The sequence below is a fragment of the Myxocyprinus asiaticus genome, chromosome 44 (assembly GCF_019703515.2).
Source record: "Myxocyprinus asiaticus isolate MX2 ecotype Aquarium Trade chromosome 44, UBuf_Myxa_2, whole genome shotgun sequence".
Classification (NCBI taxonomy): Eukaryota; Metazoa; Chordata; class Actinopteri; order Cypriniformes; family Catostomidae; genus Myxocyprinus; species Myxocyprinus asiaticus.
In genome coordinates this window covers 35,219,188-35,240,998 of record NC_059387.1, presented here as the reverse complement: position 1 = coordinate 35,240,998, position 21,811 = coordinate 35,219,188, and the positions used below count along the sequence as shown (strand labels likewise).

At 39.7% G+C, this 21,811-nt stretch overlaps 1 protein-coding gene across 1 annotated transcript in view; it reads left to right on the top strand.

Annotated features, from left to right (window-relative positions):
- Positions 1–21,811, top strand: part of LOC127434624 (activin receptor type-2B-like) — a 64,620-nt gene that overhangs the window by 21,841 nt on the left and 20,968 nt on the right. The window contains exon 2 of the mRNA XM_051687497.1: positions 20,099–20,306. Coding sequence (XP_051543457.1) covers positions 20,099–20,306 — 208 coding nt within the window. The remainder of the gene's footprint in view (positions 1–20,098; positions 20,307–21,811) is intronic.

Here is a 21,811-nt window from a genome sequence, read left to right as displayed (position 1 = left end):
TCAATAAAACTTCTATTATATACCGTTTGCAAATATGCAGGTATCTCGTTTAAACAGATGTAATTCACGAACCTCACGAAAATCCATTATTTTCTTCCCGTCGAGCGCTCATCTAATATCTTCCTATGAAGCGCGTATTCTATCAGCCAGAATTAAAACTTAAGGATCAAAAGTTCCTCTGATTCACAGATCATGACGGCCACTCAGTGTCAATCCAACCAGTTGATCCAGGCCGTTTAAACTGTCAGAAGATTGCTGCTTGCGCTGGAGTGCATAAGTGCAACTTCAAAGTAAAAGCACTTCACGTGTGCTCTATGTAAATGTATTATTCACTATGCACTGTATGTACAATTGGTTTTATTCTGTATTTTTTGAGAAAATATGATTGTTAATGCATACATGCCATCCATGTCATGAATAGAGAGGCTCAGGACCCAAGCGCAGAGATTCAAAAACAAGGAATTTATTTAAATACAAAAATGAATCAAAAATAAACCAAAACTCCCACAAAGGGGAAAACAAACATAAACTACCCCGTAGGGGGAAAAAGGTGTCCAGGCTGGGGCAGAGGGTAATGGAAACGGGCTGGACTGGAAAACGGGGCAAACACGCATGACCGACTGGATGGGGAACAGGACCGACTGGAACAAGACCAACAAACAGGACCGACTAGAAGACACACAAGACGAACTGGCACTGGACAGCAAACATGAGGAGACTAAAATAGGGATAGACATCAACAGGTTAACAAGACAGGGCAGGTGTGACTAATAAACCTAATAATGGGCAAACAAGGAGGTGGGGTATGACGTAAGACAAAGAGACACGCGGTGATACAGAAACAAAACAAAGCCACGTGCTCTCACAAGACAGCAAAACACCCGTATGGCATGAGTGCACATCGCCAAGACAATAAGGTAATAGACGCCCGTGCCAACTGACAAACAAGACGAGAGAATGTATAGCAACACCAAACAAAGTGATGTCACACATTCTCACACGAAACAAAGCCTGTGTACACATCGTGAGGCAAACGCCATGCGATGCACGCAACAGGTGACAAAAACAAGACAAGACACTTGTGTGAGAGTTCGGCCACACACACACCCGACACCTCAGACCGAAGTGACCGAACCTCAGTACAACATGAAGATAGCTCGCAACCCATGCGTGCAGCGCAAAGTGATTAATGCCACGTTCCTGTCTGACAAAAACCTGGGACAATCCATGTTTGCTGGACTACTGTGTGTACTGTTATTTCCTTCTTTCTAATATATTAAAAGTTTATGCAGTATATGCAAATAGTAATCATTCAGTACCATGATACATATCAGAGTATTACCATCTGATACCATCATTGTACCAGTGATATAGGTGGTTGCATTTGGTGGCTCGCCAGATGTATATAAGTCTGGATCTTGTATTATCATGCAAAATCCCCGGGCCTATATTATTACCAGCCTTTGAGGTCATCAGAGCAGGGTCACACATACATCTGTGCACATGCAAATGGTGGTGTAGGATCGTATATGGGGCTTGTGATGCAAAAGAAACTCAATCTTTACTTTAAAGAGCATTAAATGTGCACCTTTCAACTTTGAAACTGGACAATCGCGTATAAGCCTAAGAATAACAGTCCTTGGAAGATCAGGAAAAATAAATGCAACATATAGATGGCTGAAAGACTTTATGAAGCTATGCACTTATCGGCATGCATGTTTATGCTATTAATCATGTTTAAATAGTGATCAAAGTTGCATGTTCGTTCAAACGAAATTCCAGCGGTTCACTAGATTTAACCTTGTGTGGCCCCGCATCCTCCTGCGTGGACATTGTGTTTTGTCTTTGCTATATGCTAAGCATAATTTAATTTAATTTAAACTGACTGATCAGAGTTCAGAAGACTCTGGGCTGTCAGTAAAGGGAAAAACATTTGATGCACTGAGTCATGTGACAAAACAACATGTTGCTGATCACAGCAGAGATTGTCTTTGAGAGAAACACCAACAAAACTACATCTGGTAAGAAACCTGTTTGAGTCAAAAGATTAGAGTTTCTAGTTTCATCCGATATGGCCTCTTTTCCTTCCCAATCTGGAATGCCCAATTCCCAATGCGCTCTAAGTCATCGTGGTGGCGTAGTGACTCGCCTCAATCCGGAGGCGGAGGACGAATCTCAGTTGCCTCCACGTCTGAGACCATCAATCCACGCATCTTATCACGTGGCTTGTTGAGCACGTTACCGCGCAGACATAGCCGTGTGTAGACATCACGCTATTCTCTGCGGCATCCACGCACAACTTGCCAATTCGAACTCGCGACTCCAGGTGTGGCAGTCAGTGTTTTTACTCAATGAGCTACCCAGGCCCCCCAATATGCCATTTTTAAAAGCGGAGTGATTTATCGTGAAACACCATGCTGCTAAACACAATGACCACTGTAGTGGAAAATGCTTCAGCACTGGCTGTCACTTGTTTGTTTAAAAGTGCAAAGAGAGAACATTGAGATTTTGTTGCCAAGGCATAAAAAACCATTCTAACATAAAAGTCAAATCAAGCCAAATTTGTGCTTTTCCCAATACTCATTGTTCCAAAGCAGCTTTATAGAAAATCAGCTGTAATGTCTGAAACGTCTCAAAAACATGAATAACCAACACTCCTGGAAACAAACTATTTGATAAAAACATTCTGACTCTATAGCTTGGGATTATTTAAAATTTCACAATTTAGTCCCGCTATCCACATATGAGGATTTTTAGGAAAACTATTTGCTCAAAACATTTTCTTTTTTCCTTTATTGCATGTTTATTAGGTGCTACTTGTTACAAATCAAAAAGGGAAATGGAAAATGCGCACAGCAGTCACACGGGGGTCTCAGGAGGTTAAAGGATAAAAGGTTCTAAGACCTTGATCCACCTTGAAACTTTCCAAATCACAAGTGCATCTAAAACTCTCCCTTTTCACCATGTTTGCTTTTGCTAGTTTGAGTTTCATCATGCAGAAGTCAAGATAGTGGGTGATGGAATATGAATTGGTGCAGTTGAGACAGGCCACACAGTATCTGCAAACATTTTTAGCATTTTCTGCGCTGATGTTGGGATAAAATCTTTGGTGTTCTACATAATGCATTTCAGTATGGTAAAATGTGTTAAACAGAGTTGTTATTGATAGCTGAAAGCATCATGAAATTACCCAAAATATTTAATAAACGAATATGCAAAGGGGGAGAGGAAGGTGTAAAACTTTTATCATCGCTCAGCATTTGGTAACTTGCAACCTTTTTAGACATGCATGGTGGCACTTAATATAATCATGTACCTTGCAGTTTACATTGTACTTGGCAAAGAATTCAATGGTACTACCACCGTACGTGTCCAATGAAAAAAAGTTTTTTTTTCTTTTTGGTACCATTCCCAAAAAACCCAACTGTTTTCTGCAAAGATGTCAGCTTTCAGACGTTTTTGTGGTTGTCGGGACAGAATAACCACTAAAATTATGTATAAATTGCTCCGTGGCTGCAATAAGTCACACGTACACTTCCCTGTGCGTGATTGATCACGAATCCAGTGAGCTAAACGTAATTAGCCAGATGTCCGGTGAACTGTTCCTTGTTTTGAAACCTCTCTTGAATATGCCGAGGGTAAAATTCATCCTTGACCTAAATGTGCCTCCGTCACGCTGCGAGGTTCCCGGATGGCTACTTCGGCTCTCACGAGCTCCAGGATTTAGCAGCGGGTAAATGTCACAGTCATAAAACAAGCCAAAGTTCTCGTTCGGCTCCTCAACAAAGTTCCAGAGCTGATGGTCTGTGCATTTATGTTCAGAGTCACGTGCTATGCTTAAAATCCTGAATTTAGTTTTCGAGTGTGCCAGCGTCTCGGTTAGTTTTATGCACTTTTGGGCAGCTTTAAATCGGATTTCGTGAGAATTACCCGAATGCATGCAGTTGACATGCTAACAGTTTCTGCGGCTCAGTTATTAGGGGTTTAAATGGTACATTGTGTTTCAGCATTTTATAAAGGCCAAGAGCTAAATCTCGACATGACAAGATGATAAACCTAATGGACAAATTCAAGAGCAAAACTGTTGTAGTGATGTTTTATTTCAATTTTTATTGCGTAGACCGGATATTCCAAACTAATACGGGCGTCTGATTCACTTTAGCTCACTTTTGGATGAACCACACACTGAGAACCACCAAGAATCAATTGATTGAGTAAACTCGTTCCCTTAATTGAATTAAGTCCAAAACTTTAATTAAGTTCACTTAACTTTGTGTTCATTTAACTAGATGCAAATTGACAACTCTGATTTGTTATTCAAATATTTTTGTATCTACTTAATTTCTTAAGTTGACTCAAATTTAGATCATACACTGCATTATTAACACTTAAGATTTTAAGTCTATAGATTTTTAAGATAAATAAGTTCAAGGAACATATATATTTGAGTTATGAGCACAACACTTGACCTTTCAAGTAATGTTTAATTAAGACAACTTGATTTTTCCAGTAATGACAACATAAGGGTTTACAGTACAGATTAAGCAAATGGTGCACAGATTTATTTGCATGTGCAGATTCACATGCATTTATGCAAATATGTTAGACATTTAAGCATAGACATCATTACATCTGGTTAGTTTTGGTGCAGTCCATACAGGCATTATAATACTCAATGGTTGAGCTGTTGTGTTGTGTGTTTACTCCGTGATATGATCATAATCTTTCACTCATAGTTTGCTCGCTGTGTACTAATACTAATATCATTGCTGTGTTTAATAGCGTGCTGTCAGATTGCTGCTTCAGCAGTGTCAAAAGGTTTCAGAGTTATTTATCCAGACGCTGGAATGAAGGAAACTCTGGAGAGGACGGTCACAGATCTTAGTGAATGTGCTAATAGAGTCATTCTGGGATAATGCAGACCAGTCTGTCTCTCTCTCTGTCTCACTGTAATCTGTCTGAAACGGCACAAAGGCAGATTCTGCTAATTAACTTCTCGTGGCGTTGTTAATCGGCTGCTGTGATGAATGAATATATTGTTTAACGGTGAAGAATCATGATGAGAAGCGTGTCGAGAGCCTCAGAGGTTATTAAACATCTCATTGAGGGTTTTTGGCTTTTGTTGAGTTGTTTGTTTAACTGTATGTACTGACTCCCTTTAAGGGCTTGTATTTATGGATATAGGTCATTGTATGAAACATCCATGATATATTTGCGATGATTCTTCTGGCGATGTAAAATGAAGCCACATCGTGAATATTGTGACGTTTATAATGCACATTGTATTTGGCCGTTACACTATGTCATTAAATGTTAGTTCTGCGACCCTTCCTTGCTGCACGACTTTCAAGTATGAGATTTTAATTGCGTCTCTTATTTAAACGTTGTATTTCAGTTAGAAGCCAAAAGAGGCAAAAACAATGTTCTTGTCCTTGAATCAATTCAGACAGTTCATTTTAATGAATCGATTCAAAACTCGAAATCAGTGATTGATTTACTTCACCAAGCAAAAATGATCGCTGATATGCAGGTAAATATTGCTGTTTATTTCTATATATTATTGCTATGGTGACATAACATTAGTTACATTATTCAGCATGAAATAACAATGAGCGTTACTTTAATTTTTTTTATTTTTCCCCTTTTTCTCCCAATTTGGAATGGCCAATTCCCCAATGTGCTTTTAAGTCCTTGTGGTCACGTAGTGATTCACCTCCAAAACCAACAGCTGCCTGCGTGTCTGAGATCGTCAGCCCGCGCATCTTATCACGTGGCTTGTTGAGCGCGTTGCCACGGAGACAGCGTGTATGGAGGCTTCACGCCACCCACCGCGGCATCCACGCTCAACTCACCACGCGCCCCACTGAGAACGAACCACATTATAGCGACCATGAGGAGGTTACCCCATGTGACTCTACCCTCCCTAGCAACCGGGCTAATTTGGTTGCTTAGGAGACCTGGCTAGAGTCACTCAGCACGCCCTGGGATTCGAACTAGCGAACTCCAGGGGTGGTAGCCAGCGTCTTTACCACTGAGCTACCCAATACATTTACAGCATTTATTACTTGTTGTTAATGTTTATTTCAACATATACTATTGCATTTATTTTTTTTCTCTCCCTTTTTCTCCCCAATTTGGAATGCCCAATTCTCAATGTGCTCTAAGTCCTCGTGGTGGCGTAGTGACTCGCATCAATCCGGGTGGTGGAAGACGAATCTCAGGCGCCTCCGCATCTGAGACCGTCAGTCCGCGCATCTTATCACGTGACTTGAGAGCATTACCGCGGAGACGTAGCGTGTGTGGAGGCTTCACGCTGTTCTCCTTGGCATCCACGCACAACGCGCCCCACCGAGAGCGAGAACCACATTATAGTGACCACGAGGAGGTTACCCCATGTGACTCTACCCTCCCTAGCAACCGGGCCAATTTGGTTGCTTAGGAGACCTGGCTGGAGTCACTCAGCACACACTGGATTCGAACTCGTGATTCCAGGTGTGGTGCTAATACATTTTTAAAATTAAAAGTTGTATGCCTTAATATTAGTTAATACATTATGAACTAACATGAACTAACAATGCATATTCGTCACTTTACAATAAGATTGCATTTGTTTACATTAGTTAATGCATTACGTATCATGAACTAACAATAATCATAATTTTTAAACGGCATTTACTTATTTTTGTTAATTGATTCGAAACACAATTGTTCATTCAAGTTCATTAGTTCATGTTAACTAATGTAGTTCACTGATGTTAATGAATAAAACTTGTAAATTGTTACCGATTGTATCTTCATTAATTAATATTAACCAAGATTGATAACTGCTGTTAAAAAAACATTGTTTATTGTTAGTTCACGGTACCTAATGCATTAACTGATGTTAACAAATAGAATCTTATTGGATGAATATAAAACGATTATAATATAAATGATAAATATATGTAATATAAATATAAATGATTACAAATTATTAAATATTTTTCTTTCTTTCTATCGATTATTTGACGATAGATTTTTATCTTATATTACTTGCATTAAGCTTTTTTTATTCAGTTTTTTTGTATGATCATCTTGTCGTCTTTTGCTGTAAATTAACTCATTTAATAACTAGCAAAGAAGTGACTTGTTTGCCAGAAGTATTACATGGAGACATTTAATCTGTAAATGGGTTGAATAGTTAAACATGATCTCTCCCTGTCTCACCTTCTAGATTTTCAAAGAAGCGCGGCAGAAAGTCACAGTCGCTAATTTGGATATTTTTGCTCTGTTGTCAGTCGAGTTATTGCTGGTTGCAAATGCTTGCACACATTCAGAGAGACACACAAGAGTTCTGGACCGTTAAATCTGTCCTGGGGTGAACCATCAGCCAAAACCAACAGCGAGCGTCTCCAGAGTTCTGCCGGGATCCGTCCTGCCTCGAGCGGCGGCTCTTTTGGCCGAGAGTCAACGCTGAGGCTAAAAAAAACTAATACGCTCCATCCAGAGCTGGCAGACGGTCGAGCCAATACGGCCTTTATGATGCCATTTGTTCATAACACTTGAGAAACTCTGTTTTTGGAGTTTAGGGATAGTTCACTCAAAAATGAAAATCCTAGCATCATATACTCTCTCTCATGTAGAGGTGGATATTGATACAGATTTCCCGATTTGACTCCATTACAAATCACAAAAACTATACTACTCAGCAAATGTAAATTTCAGCGTTTATATTGAACACTCAGTGTGAGTATTTTTCAGACTGTAAAGCTCAGAGGGAAGTCTCGTTCTGTTCAAGACAGAATTTCATACTCCTTCTGGAGCAAATAACCTGCTGCGAGTTGAGAAGGTCACTGTGTCTCATGAATAGGAGAAATGGAAGCAATGACGCTCTTGAAATTATTGCTGCGTAGTCTGTCAATACATCCTTAGAAAAGCATGAGCAGCGTTGAGAGATGCTGTCATGGGTTGAACGGTATTAGTTCTGTTTAAAATCTAGTGAGCTGCCTTGTTGTCTTCTAAGGGGCTGTTCAGTCAAAGATTTTTTGCTGGCTACCACCCCTGGAGTTCGCTAGTTCGAATCCCAGGGCGTGCTGAGTGACTCCAGCCAGGCTTCCTAAGCAACCAAATTGGCCCGGTTGCTAGGGAGGGTAGAGTCACATGGGGTAACCTCCTCGTGGTTGCTATAATGTGGTTCGTTCTCGGTGGGCTGCGTGGTGAGTTGAGCGTGGATGCTACAGTGGATGGCGTGAAGCCTCCACACACGATATGTCTCCGTGGCAACGCGCTCAACAAGCCATGTGATAAGATGCGCGGGTTGGCGGTCTCAGACGAGGAAGCAACTGGGATTCGTCCTCCGCCACCCGGATTGAGGCGAATCACTACGTGACCACGAGGACTTAAAAGCACATTGGGAATTGGGCATTCCAAATTAGGGAGAAAAGGGGGAAGAATCCAAAAAAAACAACAAAAAAAACATTTTGCATTCGTAAACAGCTAGATGAAGCGCAACGGAATGAGACAAAATACAGGGGTCTTGAGATATGATTTTAAAAGTTAAATGTTTTTACTTTTTTATTTTTTATCCCCTTTTCTCCCAATTTGGAATGGCCCATTCCCACTACCTAGTAGGTCCTCTTGGTGGCGCGGTTACTCGCCTCAATCCGGGTGGCGAAGGACAAGTCTCAGTTGCCTCCGCTTCTGAGACCGTCAATCCGTGCATCTTATCACGTGACTCGTTGTGCATGACACCACGGAGACTCACAGCATGTGGAGGCTCATGCTACTCTCCACGATCCACGCACAACTTACCACACGCCCCATTGAGAGCGAGAACCACTAATCATGTGACTCTACCCTCCCTAGCAACCGGGCCAATTTGGTTGCTTAGGAGACCTGGCTGGAGTCACTCAGCACACCCTGGATTCGAACTCGTGTCAGTGTCAATTCTCGCTGAGCTACCCAGACCCCCGAATGTTTTTACTTTTTAACATCGAGCGAGATGTCACATCAGCCAAAGATGTCTGTCTATAGCTAGGGCCCTCGGAAATCCATTATGTTTTATTTTTTTTCACCAAATTCTGTAAATGTTTTCTGTGTTTGAAAGTTTAATTACATTTTATCACCAAAAGGCTGTCAAATCAATTGAATTCATAAAACCTTAAATTAATACTTTAATAAAATTAAAACTTTAATCAAATGCAAAAATAAATACTTTTCAACATAGCATAATTTGTATCTTTTTTTTATTTAATTTTTTACATAAATTAAGTGCTTTTATATGGATCCTCACAGCACAATCCAAAACACAACATTGTAGATATTTTGTAATTTTATTTTGTTTTCTCTTAGTTTTATTTTCATTTTATTGTTTATTTATTCAGATACAATGCTGCATGAAAGAGCAACACAGTATTACTGCGTTAATGGAAACTTATATATTCAGTACAACAGCACTCTTGCTTGAGATATTAAATTTAATTATTATTGAAATATTATTATTATTATTATTATTACATTTTACCAGACAGTAGTAATATATTTCAGTTGCAATTTCTTTAATTTCACACATCTAATTAAACAAACAACAGTTGAGACGGAATGCAAGAACGCGTCCTGTGTGAACGCCCCCTGAGGCAGAATGCTAACTTGAATTTTTAGAAGAATATTTCAACTCTGTAGGTCCATACAAAGCAAGCGAATGGTGACCAGAATTTTAAAGCTTCAAAAAGCACACAAAGGCAGCAGAAAAGTAATCCATATGACTTCAGTAGTCGACAAAAGATCAATATTTATCAATATATAGTTTCTAGTTAGTTGGCTAGTTTTCTCAGTGATAGATAACCCATTATTAAGGACACTTGGTTGGAATAATACTTTGACATTTATTTTTCAGATATATTTAATTTATTTGTAATTATCATGACAATAACAGTTATCAGAACAATCAGTCATTTGCATTTAATTTGTCGTCAAGGTTAATATGAAGTTTATCACATTATATGCGTGTGGTCTATTGCACGGCCCATTTCAGCACACAGATGTTTAATCACAAATTCATTCTGGAAGAAGTTTTCCTGTATGTACAAACAGACTGAACAGAAGCTTGAAATCTCCTTTATTTGTTCAGCATGTGGAAGAGCGACTCTGTTGTTTTAAGGTTTTCTGCGTCTGGTTCTAATTATGCTCGAGGTCGTGTCAGGAATGTGGAGGTGGTTATTCAGGGTTTGTGTTCGAGTGTGTTTTGGTGGATACATTAAATTAGATCCAGACCAACTCTACGCCGGCACTCTCTTTACATACGAGCAATTGAGTGGCGTTTCTACGCAACACGATTAGTTTGATCCAGAGAGCGTCTCTTCACATCAAAGACAGGGCTGCAAATGTGTTTTTAGTTTAAATACAAACTGCAAAGCTCTCTCCACTAATGGAGTTTCACTATAAAGTCTTGAGTCTTGCAGTCATATGCTTTGATTTGAAATTTAATGGAATAGTTCACCCAGAAATGTACATTTCTGTCACCCTTGGGTCAACAATTCCTTTAAAATATATTTAATTCAACTGGAATTGTGCTGCATGATGATGCAATAAGAGATAATCAGTCTGTGTATGGTTTTTGTTGATGAACGCTTTGCCCTCTTACAAACCTCGTTAATTACCCACTAATGAGTCTACAATTAGCATCAATGTTAAATAAGAGAGAAAGAGAGATAAATGGTCAGAAGGCATTTTGAACACATCGTTCACACCTCTCACTTTCAAGAAATATTTGTGTGATGTGTGAATTGAATCTGTTGACTGTTTTCACCTTGCTGGTAACATTTTATCCCTGAGAGATAGTTGCATTGAAATCACTGCTGATATTTTGCTTGTGAGATGACATTTACATGTGTTTGCTAATGCAAGCGTCACTGTTACTATTGCTGATACTTGATTTAGGTTTTTTCAAACACATTTTAGTGCTTATAGGCCAGACTAGAGGTAGACCGATATATCGGTTTTACCAATTAATCGGTGCCGATGGAAACTATCGGTTATCGGCAAAATTATACGCCGACAGTTGCCGTTATTGTCGATATATTTTAAAATAAGTGTCCTCTGGGTAATTCGTGCTTGTTTATTAGAGGTTGACCGATGGTGGAATTTGTCGACACCGATAACTGTGGTGGTGGGAAAGGCCGATAACCGATTAATCGGCCGATAGTTTTCAAAATTGATTTATAGAATGTCTAAAAAAATATTTATTTTTTCCTTGTTATGATGGGGCACAGACAAATAGTGCTAAATGAATAAAATCCCAGATGCAGTTTATTGTTCAACCAAAATCTCAAACAATGAAAAAAATAAAATAAAATGAAGATTTGGTGCATAATGTGGGACTTATATGCAATCTTGAAACACATGGGGACTCTTATTTTGAAATGATAAAATGATGAAAAACTAACGGCAACTATCGTCATAGATTTTTGCTGTTAACGATAGTTCTAAAAAGCAAAATTTCATTATTGGGATTTTGGTTGAACCGTAAACTGCATCTGGGATTGTATTAATTTTGGACTCTTGTTGCCTCTATGTCTGTGCCTGTCATAGTAAGGAAAGAATAAGAACATTTTGTAACATTCTGTAAATCAATTTTAAAAATCAGCCGTTTCCCACCACCTTAGTTATCGCTATCTGCAAAATCCATTATCAGTCAACCTCTAGCCCAGACGGACACGTCTTTGGCTGCTGTGTGTCGTCTAACTCCTTTTGCTCAACGTCTAACAAGAATGTATTCCTAAGGTATTCATTATGTTTAATGAAAGGGATACAGTGGCTACCACTTCCATTTTTATTTCTATTTTGCTCCAGTTTTCCGTCAATCCGGTCATCTTATCACGTGACTTGTTGAGCGCGTTACCGCGGAATTGTAGCGTGTGTGGAGGCTTCACGCTGTTCTCTGCGGCATCCACGCACAACTCACCACACACCCCACGAGAGCGAGAACCACATTATAGTGACCACAAGGAGGTTACCCCATGTGACTCTACCCTCACTAGCAACCAGGCAAATTTGGTTGCTTAGGAGACCTGGCTGACGTCACTCAGCACGACCTGGATTCGAACTCGCAACTCCAGGGGTGGTAATGATAAACCATAACTACAGGTGGAGACAAAGCAAAATCAATTTTCCTCTGTACAAGTCTGCCATGGTTGTTCATATTCCCCAGTTGAACAGCAAGTTCATGTAGTCACGCCCCAACTCGTGCTATAGGCTGAGCTAAAAAGGGATGGGTGGAGCTGAGCAGGCCGCTCAAAATATAAACGTCAATGTTTTGATAGTTCCTGGGAGGCTCAGTGTTTATACTTTTGGGGGAGGTAAACCAACTAATGGCTTACTTATAGTTGTCAATTAACAATACCGTAGAACGTGTTTTGACAGAAAAAAAGGTACACACTTCCCCTTTAAGGACAGTGACTCTTTGAGTAAAACTTTTTGGCATTTTTTAATTTTATTATTTATGTATTTGGTCATTTATTTATAGTTAACATAACAATAACAAATATCCGAAGAATCAAGAATTGCATTGCATTTGTCCAAGTTTAATATGATTTTTATCGTAATGTGCATGTAAGGGCCCAATGAACTCTCGTTCAGAATTGAATTTGTTTCCAAATTCTGCATTTGCTGTTGCATATCGTCGCTGTCCGATGAAGAACACGTATCTCCACTTTTGACAATTTTGACTTTTTACCATTGACGAAATGCGCCGAATGACCTCTTCCTACTGTTTGAATTGTGCATCCAAATGACCAATGAAAAGATGTTTAATCAGGCTCTGTTTAACAACTATCTCCATTGGCCTTGAGAATCCATGTATGTCCTTTATGTTTTGAAGAGCGTCAACTACCGCAGCTGTCCGGCTGAAGTGTAGTGAAGAGATTGCCTACGTTGCGCTGGCTCTGTGATTTCCCTGACAACCAAAGCCATTCATGCATGCACAATGCCAGGTGGCTTTAAAAAGTAGACTATAGCAGGACAGCCATATACGGTAGCCAGATTTCCATTTTCGCAAAGCTAATTCTGACAGGCAGTTTATGCGTTAGACCCGGAAAACGCGTCTCGAAACCGAACTGTCCACTCAACAACTGGATGAGAAACCTTAGTGATACTTAAAGTTGTTTCTCTTATTCAGTTGCGTTTCGTCAAGCTGTTTTGGAATATTCAAGTATGCGTCCTGTGTGAATGCGTCATAATCCTCTCCATAGAGAGTGTACAGTGTTGATGAAATTGCTGTCTGACAAATAGGCATTACTAGGTTTCGTAACAATATTTTAACAATGTTGACTGGACCATTGGCGTGTGTTTGTGGCGGGACCGTTTGTTTGTTTGTTTGTTTGACCAATGGCAAACGAGGAGAGTGGTTGAACTTGTTTGAAATTTTGTAGTACAGTTTATGAGAGACCTTTAAGAAAGTTAAGATTGTCAGTTTTGACTTATTGTCATATTTAAAATTATTAAACAAGATCTCCTGTAGTTTGTGTCACTTATTTCTGTTGAGGAGGGAGAAGAGTGAATCTGAGCCAGATTATGTTCATAAAATGAGACTAAAAAAGCAGTTACGCTAAAATTATATTGCAGACATAATGTTGATGCTGTAACATATATCTCTGAACTCGTGCTGCGGGTACATACATACCTTTGTGTTCCTCACATCTGCTATTTCCATTAGCCAGTATTATCCCTAGCAGCCTGTAAATTCAGCTGCTTCATGCTGATGAGTGTGCTTTAGTATGCACTTGTAGTTTGGCCACTCGTATGGGACGTTGGCATCGCCTGGCCTCATGAATGGCACAGCGCCATGCTGTTAGTATGTATCGGATATGTCTAGAGTGAGTGTGCATGTATGTGTGTGAGCGGCTCACTGAAAAGGGCTTTGTCTATGGAGACGTGGAAAGGCCCTACATTCACATTCGCTGTTGCATAGCAACCACAATGCACAGATTGGTGAGAACATCTGTCGTGGTTGCTGCTGCCAAATTTGTGTTGTATAGTAAACAAGGGTGCAGCGCTCTCCGGATGCGGCCAGTCGGAGTAGAAGGGGCTCCTGCCGCGCTGTTCTTTTGTGCTTGACTTGGATCAGATTTGCAGCTCCCCCGACCACAAACGAGACAGAAAAACTGTTCCTGTGTCAGTGTGAAGTCCTCTCTTGACTCTGCCCATGCTGGACTCACACACAAGGACGTGACGACCTTGTTAGCCATTATCGGTTTGGCTACAAAAATGTAAACTGTTTTTATTTTGACCAGTAATGATCCCAGTAATGATCGACTTTGAGCACAGTTCTTTAGTTTATATCCTGCCTGAGGTTAAAATGTCAGATTGATAAATTTGACAAGATATTTTAATGTGTTTTGTTTTTATTTTGGACTGCAGTGTCGGACCTCAATGATTTCTAAATGCTGTGAATTTTACGATTTTTGTTAATGTACCACACTGTCATTACTGGTTGAAGCTCACAAAAACTTGTCAAGAACATGTCCAGGTCACATTTCACCCTAAAAATCAAAAGAATGAAATAAGAAATTATATTTTGTAAAAAGAAAATGAAGGATTTTCATGACAACTAAAAATGTATTTTCTGTAATGTGAAAAAATATATTTAGAGCAGCCCTAATTTCTGCATTCAATTGTTTTACTACCTTTAATTTATGCTGATTTAATGAAAAAATCATTGTATTACTGTATTGAGAATCTAATGAGAATCACTCTTGTGAGTTAATTTCAGCAATAAGTATTTAAGAGGGTTTCTACATCTGTCTTTGGCGTGCGCCACTGCTCTACCTTGATTTAAACTGAACTCAGAATCAATTCTGATTCTTTTGAGAATCGATTCAGAATCGTTTGAGTATGAATCGCGATGCATCGCTGAAACAGTTTTTTCCCAACAGCTCTGGTCAGCACTCGGACGCTTCACTGTGTGTATCACTCCGCTTATGTTCCTGCCGTTCTAAACTAAAGTGTAAGAGCAGTGCAGATGTGTTAAGAGCTACTGTATCTGTCTCTTTTTTTACATTACATATGTTAGCCAGCAGGTGGTGGCAAAAGATAATTTTTGTGTGTAATATGAGCCAGTTAGGTGACGTGAATCCGCGTCAGCCACTGTTTACATACAACAGCACTCCGTGATCGTTCGTATTACTACTACACTACTAAAGCTAGGAAAAAGCTTAAAACGGCTTTAAATGAACAACTTCAGTATTTCGGCTCATAACAGCTGAGAGACACAACAGCCTGATTAATTACAGAACTCAAGGCGCTTACCTCTTACTGGAGTTTCCACAATGGAGAGGACGTGCTGTTTAAAATGGCGGAGGACATTGCGGTTTCTATAGTGAATGACTCTTGCGCACCGGCTACCGCGAAATAGGGAGAAATACCCCCAATTGGACGGCTACTTTTCCACTGAGAAAGCTGATCTTCAGAAAGCTGATAGCATCTCTGCTTGGGTGTGGCAACAGGTGATCATCGCATATGTTCCATCTTTCTCTCTCTCTCTCTCTCTCTCACGCGCACACACACACACACACACACACACACACACGCGCATCCATCCTTGTTTATCCAGTAACTTTTTAGAAACAGTACAAGCCGTGATACCATTTCTGAAGTGACATTTTTGAATTACTAATGAAGGCTTGGACGCATCATTTGGTTTGAACCAGCGATGGCAGATTCTGATCTGTCACGTAAGAAAGTTGTTCCATGCACAAATGCGTAGAACTGTTGTATATAAGCAGTATCACACTCGCAGTCGTGCTGTATGGCCCTACATCAGCACTGCTGTGATTATCTACGGCACTCGGCCTGTGGCCGAATCACAGCAGTGCTGATGTAGGGCCATATCACACTCTTGCTCGTGTGATATTGCTTAAATATATAGTTGAAGCACCTTTGGCAGCAATTACAGCCTCAAGCCTTTTGGGGTATGATGCAACAAGCTTTGCACACCTGGATTTGGGGATTTTCTGCCATTCTTCTCTGCAGATTCTCTCAAGCTCTGTCATGTTGGATGGGGACCATCGGTGGACAGCCATTTTCAGGTCTCTCTAGAGATTATCGATTGGGTTCAATTCCGGGCTCTGGCTGGGCCACTCAAGGACATTCACTTTCCTTCATCCCTGACCAGTCCTCCAGTCCCTGCGGCTGAAAAACACTCCCACAGTATGATGCTACCACCACCATGCTTCAACGTTGGGATGGTATTGCACAGGTGATGAGTGTGCCTGGTTTCCTCCAGACGTGACGCTTGGAATTGAGGCCAAACAGTTCAATCTTCATTTCATCAGACCAGAGAATCTTGTTTCTCACAGTCTGAGAGTCCTTTAGGTGCTTTTTTATGTGTCTTGCACTGAGGAGAGACTTCTGTCTGGCCACTCTGCCATAAAGCTCAGATTGGTGGAGTGTTGCAGTGATGATTGTCCTTCTGCAAGTTTCTCCCATCTCCACACATGATCTCTGGAGCTCAACCAGAGTGACCATCGGGTTCTTGGTCACCTCTCTTATAGGGATGCACCGATACCACTTTTTCTCATCCGATATCTGAAATATCAGTATCGGCCGATCCGATTCCAGTGTTGTTTTTTGCGTAATCAGATTAGAATATCTTTACCTCATTGTGTGAAACTAATTGGGGTTACTTTTTAATATGTAAAGATACACAAACCTCTAACTACACATTATTTCAATATAAATGTGTAGCTTGTTAAGAAAAACTTTAACTTGTCTGCTGGATAGTGTAGCAGCAAAATTAACAGTAATTCCAGTCTGTCTTCAGTAGAAAAGAAGCCAACTTTCTTTGCAAATTTTTCTCAACTTGTATCTGGACTTTAAAGAATTCAGATCTATTTTTTGTTCAATTTAGTTGTAAGATATCTGTCCACTTTTCATTCAAAGTTATTTGTTTGGAACCCATTCAACTTTAATATTGTTATAATTTGTAAACAAATAATAATGGTAATAATAATAATAATTATTAAATATTTTTAAAATGCAACAGTAATACATTTCAGTTGCGCACCTTTAACTTTAAAACCCTCGTGCTTTTATTTTGACAATCCCAAGTAGGGGTGGGTGATATGACCAAAATCTAATATCACGGTATGAGTAATTTTATGTCACGATAATGATATATATCACGATATAGTTACATTTTTTTCTGAAAAATCAATAAAATTGTATTCGATATTAAGCCATGTCGCAATGTGTAATTTTGAGTAATCCAGTCAGTGAATTATATAATTTTCTCTTTATTTGCAAGTTGACAAACATAAAGTAAAAAATGGATAGCTATCCCTTAAAATAATAAACAAGGCAATCCCTTAAAGTAGTCACTTTTAATATTTGAAAATTGAAATGACCTTACGCAGGGTATATTAAGCTAACCAGCTGCAGATAAAGAACTAGTCTATTGCCAAAAAAAAAAAAAAACAACTTAGATTTGGCCTTGAAAGACTCGAGACTTGATTTGGACTTGTGAACATGTCTGCTGTACTCTGGAGCGGGATCGATCATGGTCTGGGACGGTGTGTCACAGCATCATCGGACTGAGCTTGTTGTCACTGCAGGGAAGACATCCTCCTCCCTCATGTGGTACCCTTCCTGCAGGCTCATCCTGACATGACCCTCCAGCATGACAATGCCACCAGCCATACTGCTCATTCTGTGTATGATTTCCTGCAAGACAGGAATGTCAGTGTTCTGCCATGGCCAGCGAAGAGCCCGGATCTCAATCCCATTTAGCACGTCTGGGACCTGTTGGATCAGAGGGTGAGGGCTAGGGCCATTCCCCCCGAAATGTCCGGGAACTTGCAAGTGCCTTGGTGGAAGAGTGGAGTAACATCTCACAGCAAGAACTGGCAAATCTGGTGCAGTCCATGAGGAGGAGATGCACTGCAGTACTTAATGCAGCTGGTGGCCACACCAGATACTGACTGTTACTTTTGATTTTGACCCCCCCCCCCTTGTTCAGGGACACATTATTCCATTTCTGTTAATCACATGTCTATGAAACTTGTTCAGTTTATGTCTTAATTGTTGAATCTTTTTATGTTCATACAAATATTTACACATGTTAAGTGTGCTGAAAATAAAAGCAGTTGAAAGTGAGAGGACGTTTCTTTTTTTGCTGAGTTTATATCTTATATATCGGACTGATTGTCTGGGATTATTGCTTTGCTGAAGCAACGGTGCAAAACACAACTTTAGAGATAGTTTGTTATTATGAGAAGTGTACAAATATTTTCGCGCCGCCACAGTCTAGGTAATTAATGGGAAACACTGGATCGGGCTCATGGGAAACACTGGATCGGGCTCGTCGGAACGATACTCGATCCTTCTAAAAACGTCAGTGACGGAGCCGATACCGATCCAGGTATCGGATCAGTGCATCCCTACTCTCTTACCAAGGCCCTTATCCCCCAATTTCTCAGTTTGGCCGGGCGGCCAGCTCTAGGAAGACTTCAAACTTCTTCTATTTAAGAATTATGGCGGCCACTGTGCTCTTGGGAACCTTCAATGGAGCCAAAACATATTTGTAGCCTTCCCCAGATTTGTGCCTTGACACAATCCTGTCTCTGAGCTCTGCAGGCAGTTCCTTTGACTGATGGCTTGGTTTTTGCTCTGATATGCATTTTCAGCTGTGTGATCTTATATAGACTGGTGTCATATTATAATAGTGTTATATTGAACATTCTGCATATAATAGTTATGTTTATATTGTATCATGTCATGTGTTTGTTGAGAAAAACAAGCATAGCCACATGCTCAGTAAATTATACTCATTTATACACACCAGTTTAATTGATGGAATGTCCCTCCGCTAGAAGAGTCTTTCTCGGATGCCATGTTTGTTGCTTACAGAAGCGTCACAGGGATTACGTTGCAACGGGGATGCTGCTTTCTGACGAGTGGCACATGTACGGGAGTAAAGAGCTTTCTCGCAGTAAGCCACATTCTCGCAATGACTTGCTTTTTGGTGTCCATCTAAACGTACTGACAGAACGGTTTGCTCATCAAATATGATCAACTTGTGTCCACACTCAACAGCGCCACCCAGTGCATTCTGTTATAACTGCGAGTTTTAATTAGTGTGTTCAGGATTTAACATGCATCTCACTGTATATATGGCCAGCAAAGCAAAACTTAGCAAAATCCGAATAGTATTTTTACTTATCGAATACTTATTGCAAAACGAATAGTCGAGTATTTGACTACTCGTGCACGTCCCTATATTGGATGTGTGTGTGTGTGTGTGTGTATAGTAGTACTTCATAAAAGATTTTTGTTTGTTTTTTTTTTTGTTGTTTTCCTAACATTGCTTATTTGTTTACTTCAAACCATTTTCCCTAATCATAAAAACAAACTTAAATGTCAACACATCTAACAAAATATGTGGTTCAGCAACAATCAATATCTTTTACTTTTTTTTTTTTAACTTTTTTTTTTTTTTGTCCTTTTCATAACTAATTTTATTGGTTTGAGTTGTGCTATTTTGTCTCGAAATATATACATTTCTGGTGACGCATTGTTGCATCTGAGGAGGATTTTTCATATATAATTATAGATATCAGAATATATATATCTTTTGGGAAATCTGTCCACAAAATATTTTGGAGCTATTATTCACTTCCGTATAAATTTTCATGACCTGCATTCAGTGTCAGCTTATTCAGGTGGGTTCAAAGGTCACGCACCTCAAACATGCTGTGCTCTCATCCACCCTTGAGCTTTACTTTCTGATAAAACTCCCCTCACTAGTGTGTATGATGCAATCATACGTGTGCTCCCGCTCAATCGTTAATGTTACTGTCGGTCATTCTCGAGGCTGGGCATCACTCTCTCTATAATGTTTAATGCTTGGAATCAAACTTAACTGTACAAACTTGTGGTGTTTCACACAGGTGTCTATAGCAGAAGAACCACAGGTGGAGTTCAGCACATTCACTAGCAACACTGACAAACACAAAGTGTCAGTACTGCATGTCTTCGTATTCGGGCAAGATCTGTATGGTCCTGACGCTGCTAGAGAAACTGCGATTTTGCAATCTGACATTACTGACCAACTCTTGTGTCCATCCAGACCCCAGCCATGGAGAGGTGGAGACGCGGGAATGCTTGTACTTCAACATCAACTGGGAGATCGAGAAGACGAACCGCAGTGGTGTGGAGCGATGTGAAGGCGAGAAGGACAAACGCTCGCACTGCTACGCCTCCTGGAGGAACAACTCGGGCAGCATCGAGCTCGTCAAGAAGGGATGCTGGTTAGACGACTTCAACTGCTATGACAGGTCAGTCATATGACTCGTGACTCATAACCGCTACTCTCTTTTATAACGTACTCTATGCATGTATGTGAACGCAGATGCTTCTAGCTACACAAGCTTGGTTTTGCACGTTGTTGTGTAATTCATAACACAAAACAAGTATGCGTTGCATTCTCAAAGTAGCCACAAGTGGCGCTATAGCGGTCAGTGTGAACTGTCTGCTTCTACGTCATGCTACTCTCCGCGATCCACGCACAACTCACCACGCGCCCCACCGAGAGCGAGAACCACATTATAGCGACCACAAGGAGGTTACCCCACGTGACTCTACCCTCCCTAGCAACCAGGCCAATTTGGTTGCTTAGGAGACCTGGCTGGAGTCACTCAGCACGCCCTGGATTCGAACTCCAGGTGTGATAGTCAGCGTCTTAACTCGCTGAGCTACCCAGGGGGGGCTGTTTCAAACAACAGCAGTGTTTTAACGCTTTGTTTTCTGGAAGCAGTCATTTGTTACCAAGTCAGAGGATGTTTTGCAGCGATCTTGCATCATGTAATGGAGTATTTGTGCTGTTTCTTAGAAGATGACTAGTATGAGGTCTCTGAAGAGAAGAGATGTTGTGCATGTGAAATAAATCTCTGCAAGTCCAGACTCATTATTTAATGTTTCATATCTCCGTTTGTCCTGAATGAATCCTCCTCCTGGTGTTCACCGCTGACCTACTTAGAGCTCGTACCTGTGCGCTCGCCACGTGATGAGATTGCTCTTGATATCAGTGAGATATTATAGAATAAAACGTTATTAAAATGCTGGATGTAACCAAGTGATCATTTCAATCGCCATTGCAATGCCAATTAAAAATGTTTAGTGTTCCACCAAAATTAAATTTCTAGGTGAATGTAAATTATATTAAACAAATCTAATTAAATAATCGTCTGATTGCTGTTATTTTGAGAATACACTTTATATTTCAATCACATTTTAATGCCCAAATAAGGGAATTTTAAGCGAATATTTAAATGCCATAATTTCTTAATAAAAAAATATAATTTAGATATTTGAGTTCCAAAAACAACAACAGTGTAAATGTAAAATTTACCAAAACTAAAGTTGACCAAAAAGAGAGACATATTTTAAGTGTTAAGAAATATTTTGAGATTTAAAGCATTATTTGTCATGTCATTCATATAGTTTTAAAGCCTTAAAAGGAAGTCATATATCACCATTTTATTATTTGATTTACATATTTGAAGTTAAATATGTGAAAATGACTTCTTAAGGTGTGTAAAGCACACATGCACCTAAAGAAATATGACAATCATCAAAGCCCTAAAAGATCACAATTATTTGTTCGACAGTTAATCGTCAGCCAAATTTCATGATCGTGACAGCCTTAATCTAAGCCTTCAAATAATAATAATAATAAATTCAGTATAATAATAATAATAATAATAATAATAATACATTCAGTATAATAATAATAATAATAATACATTCAGTATAATAATAATAATAATAATAATTAATAATA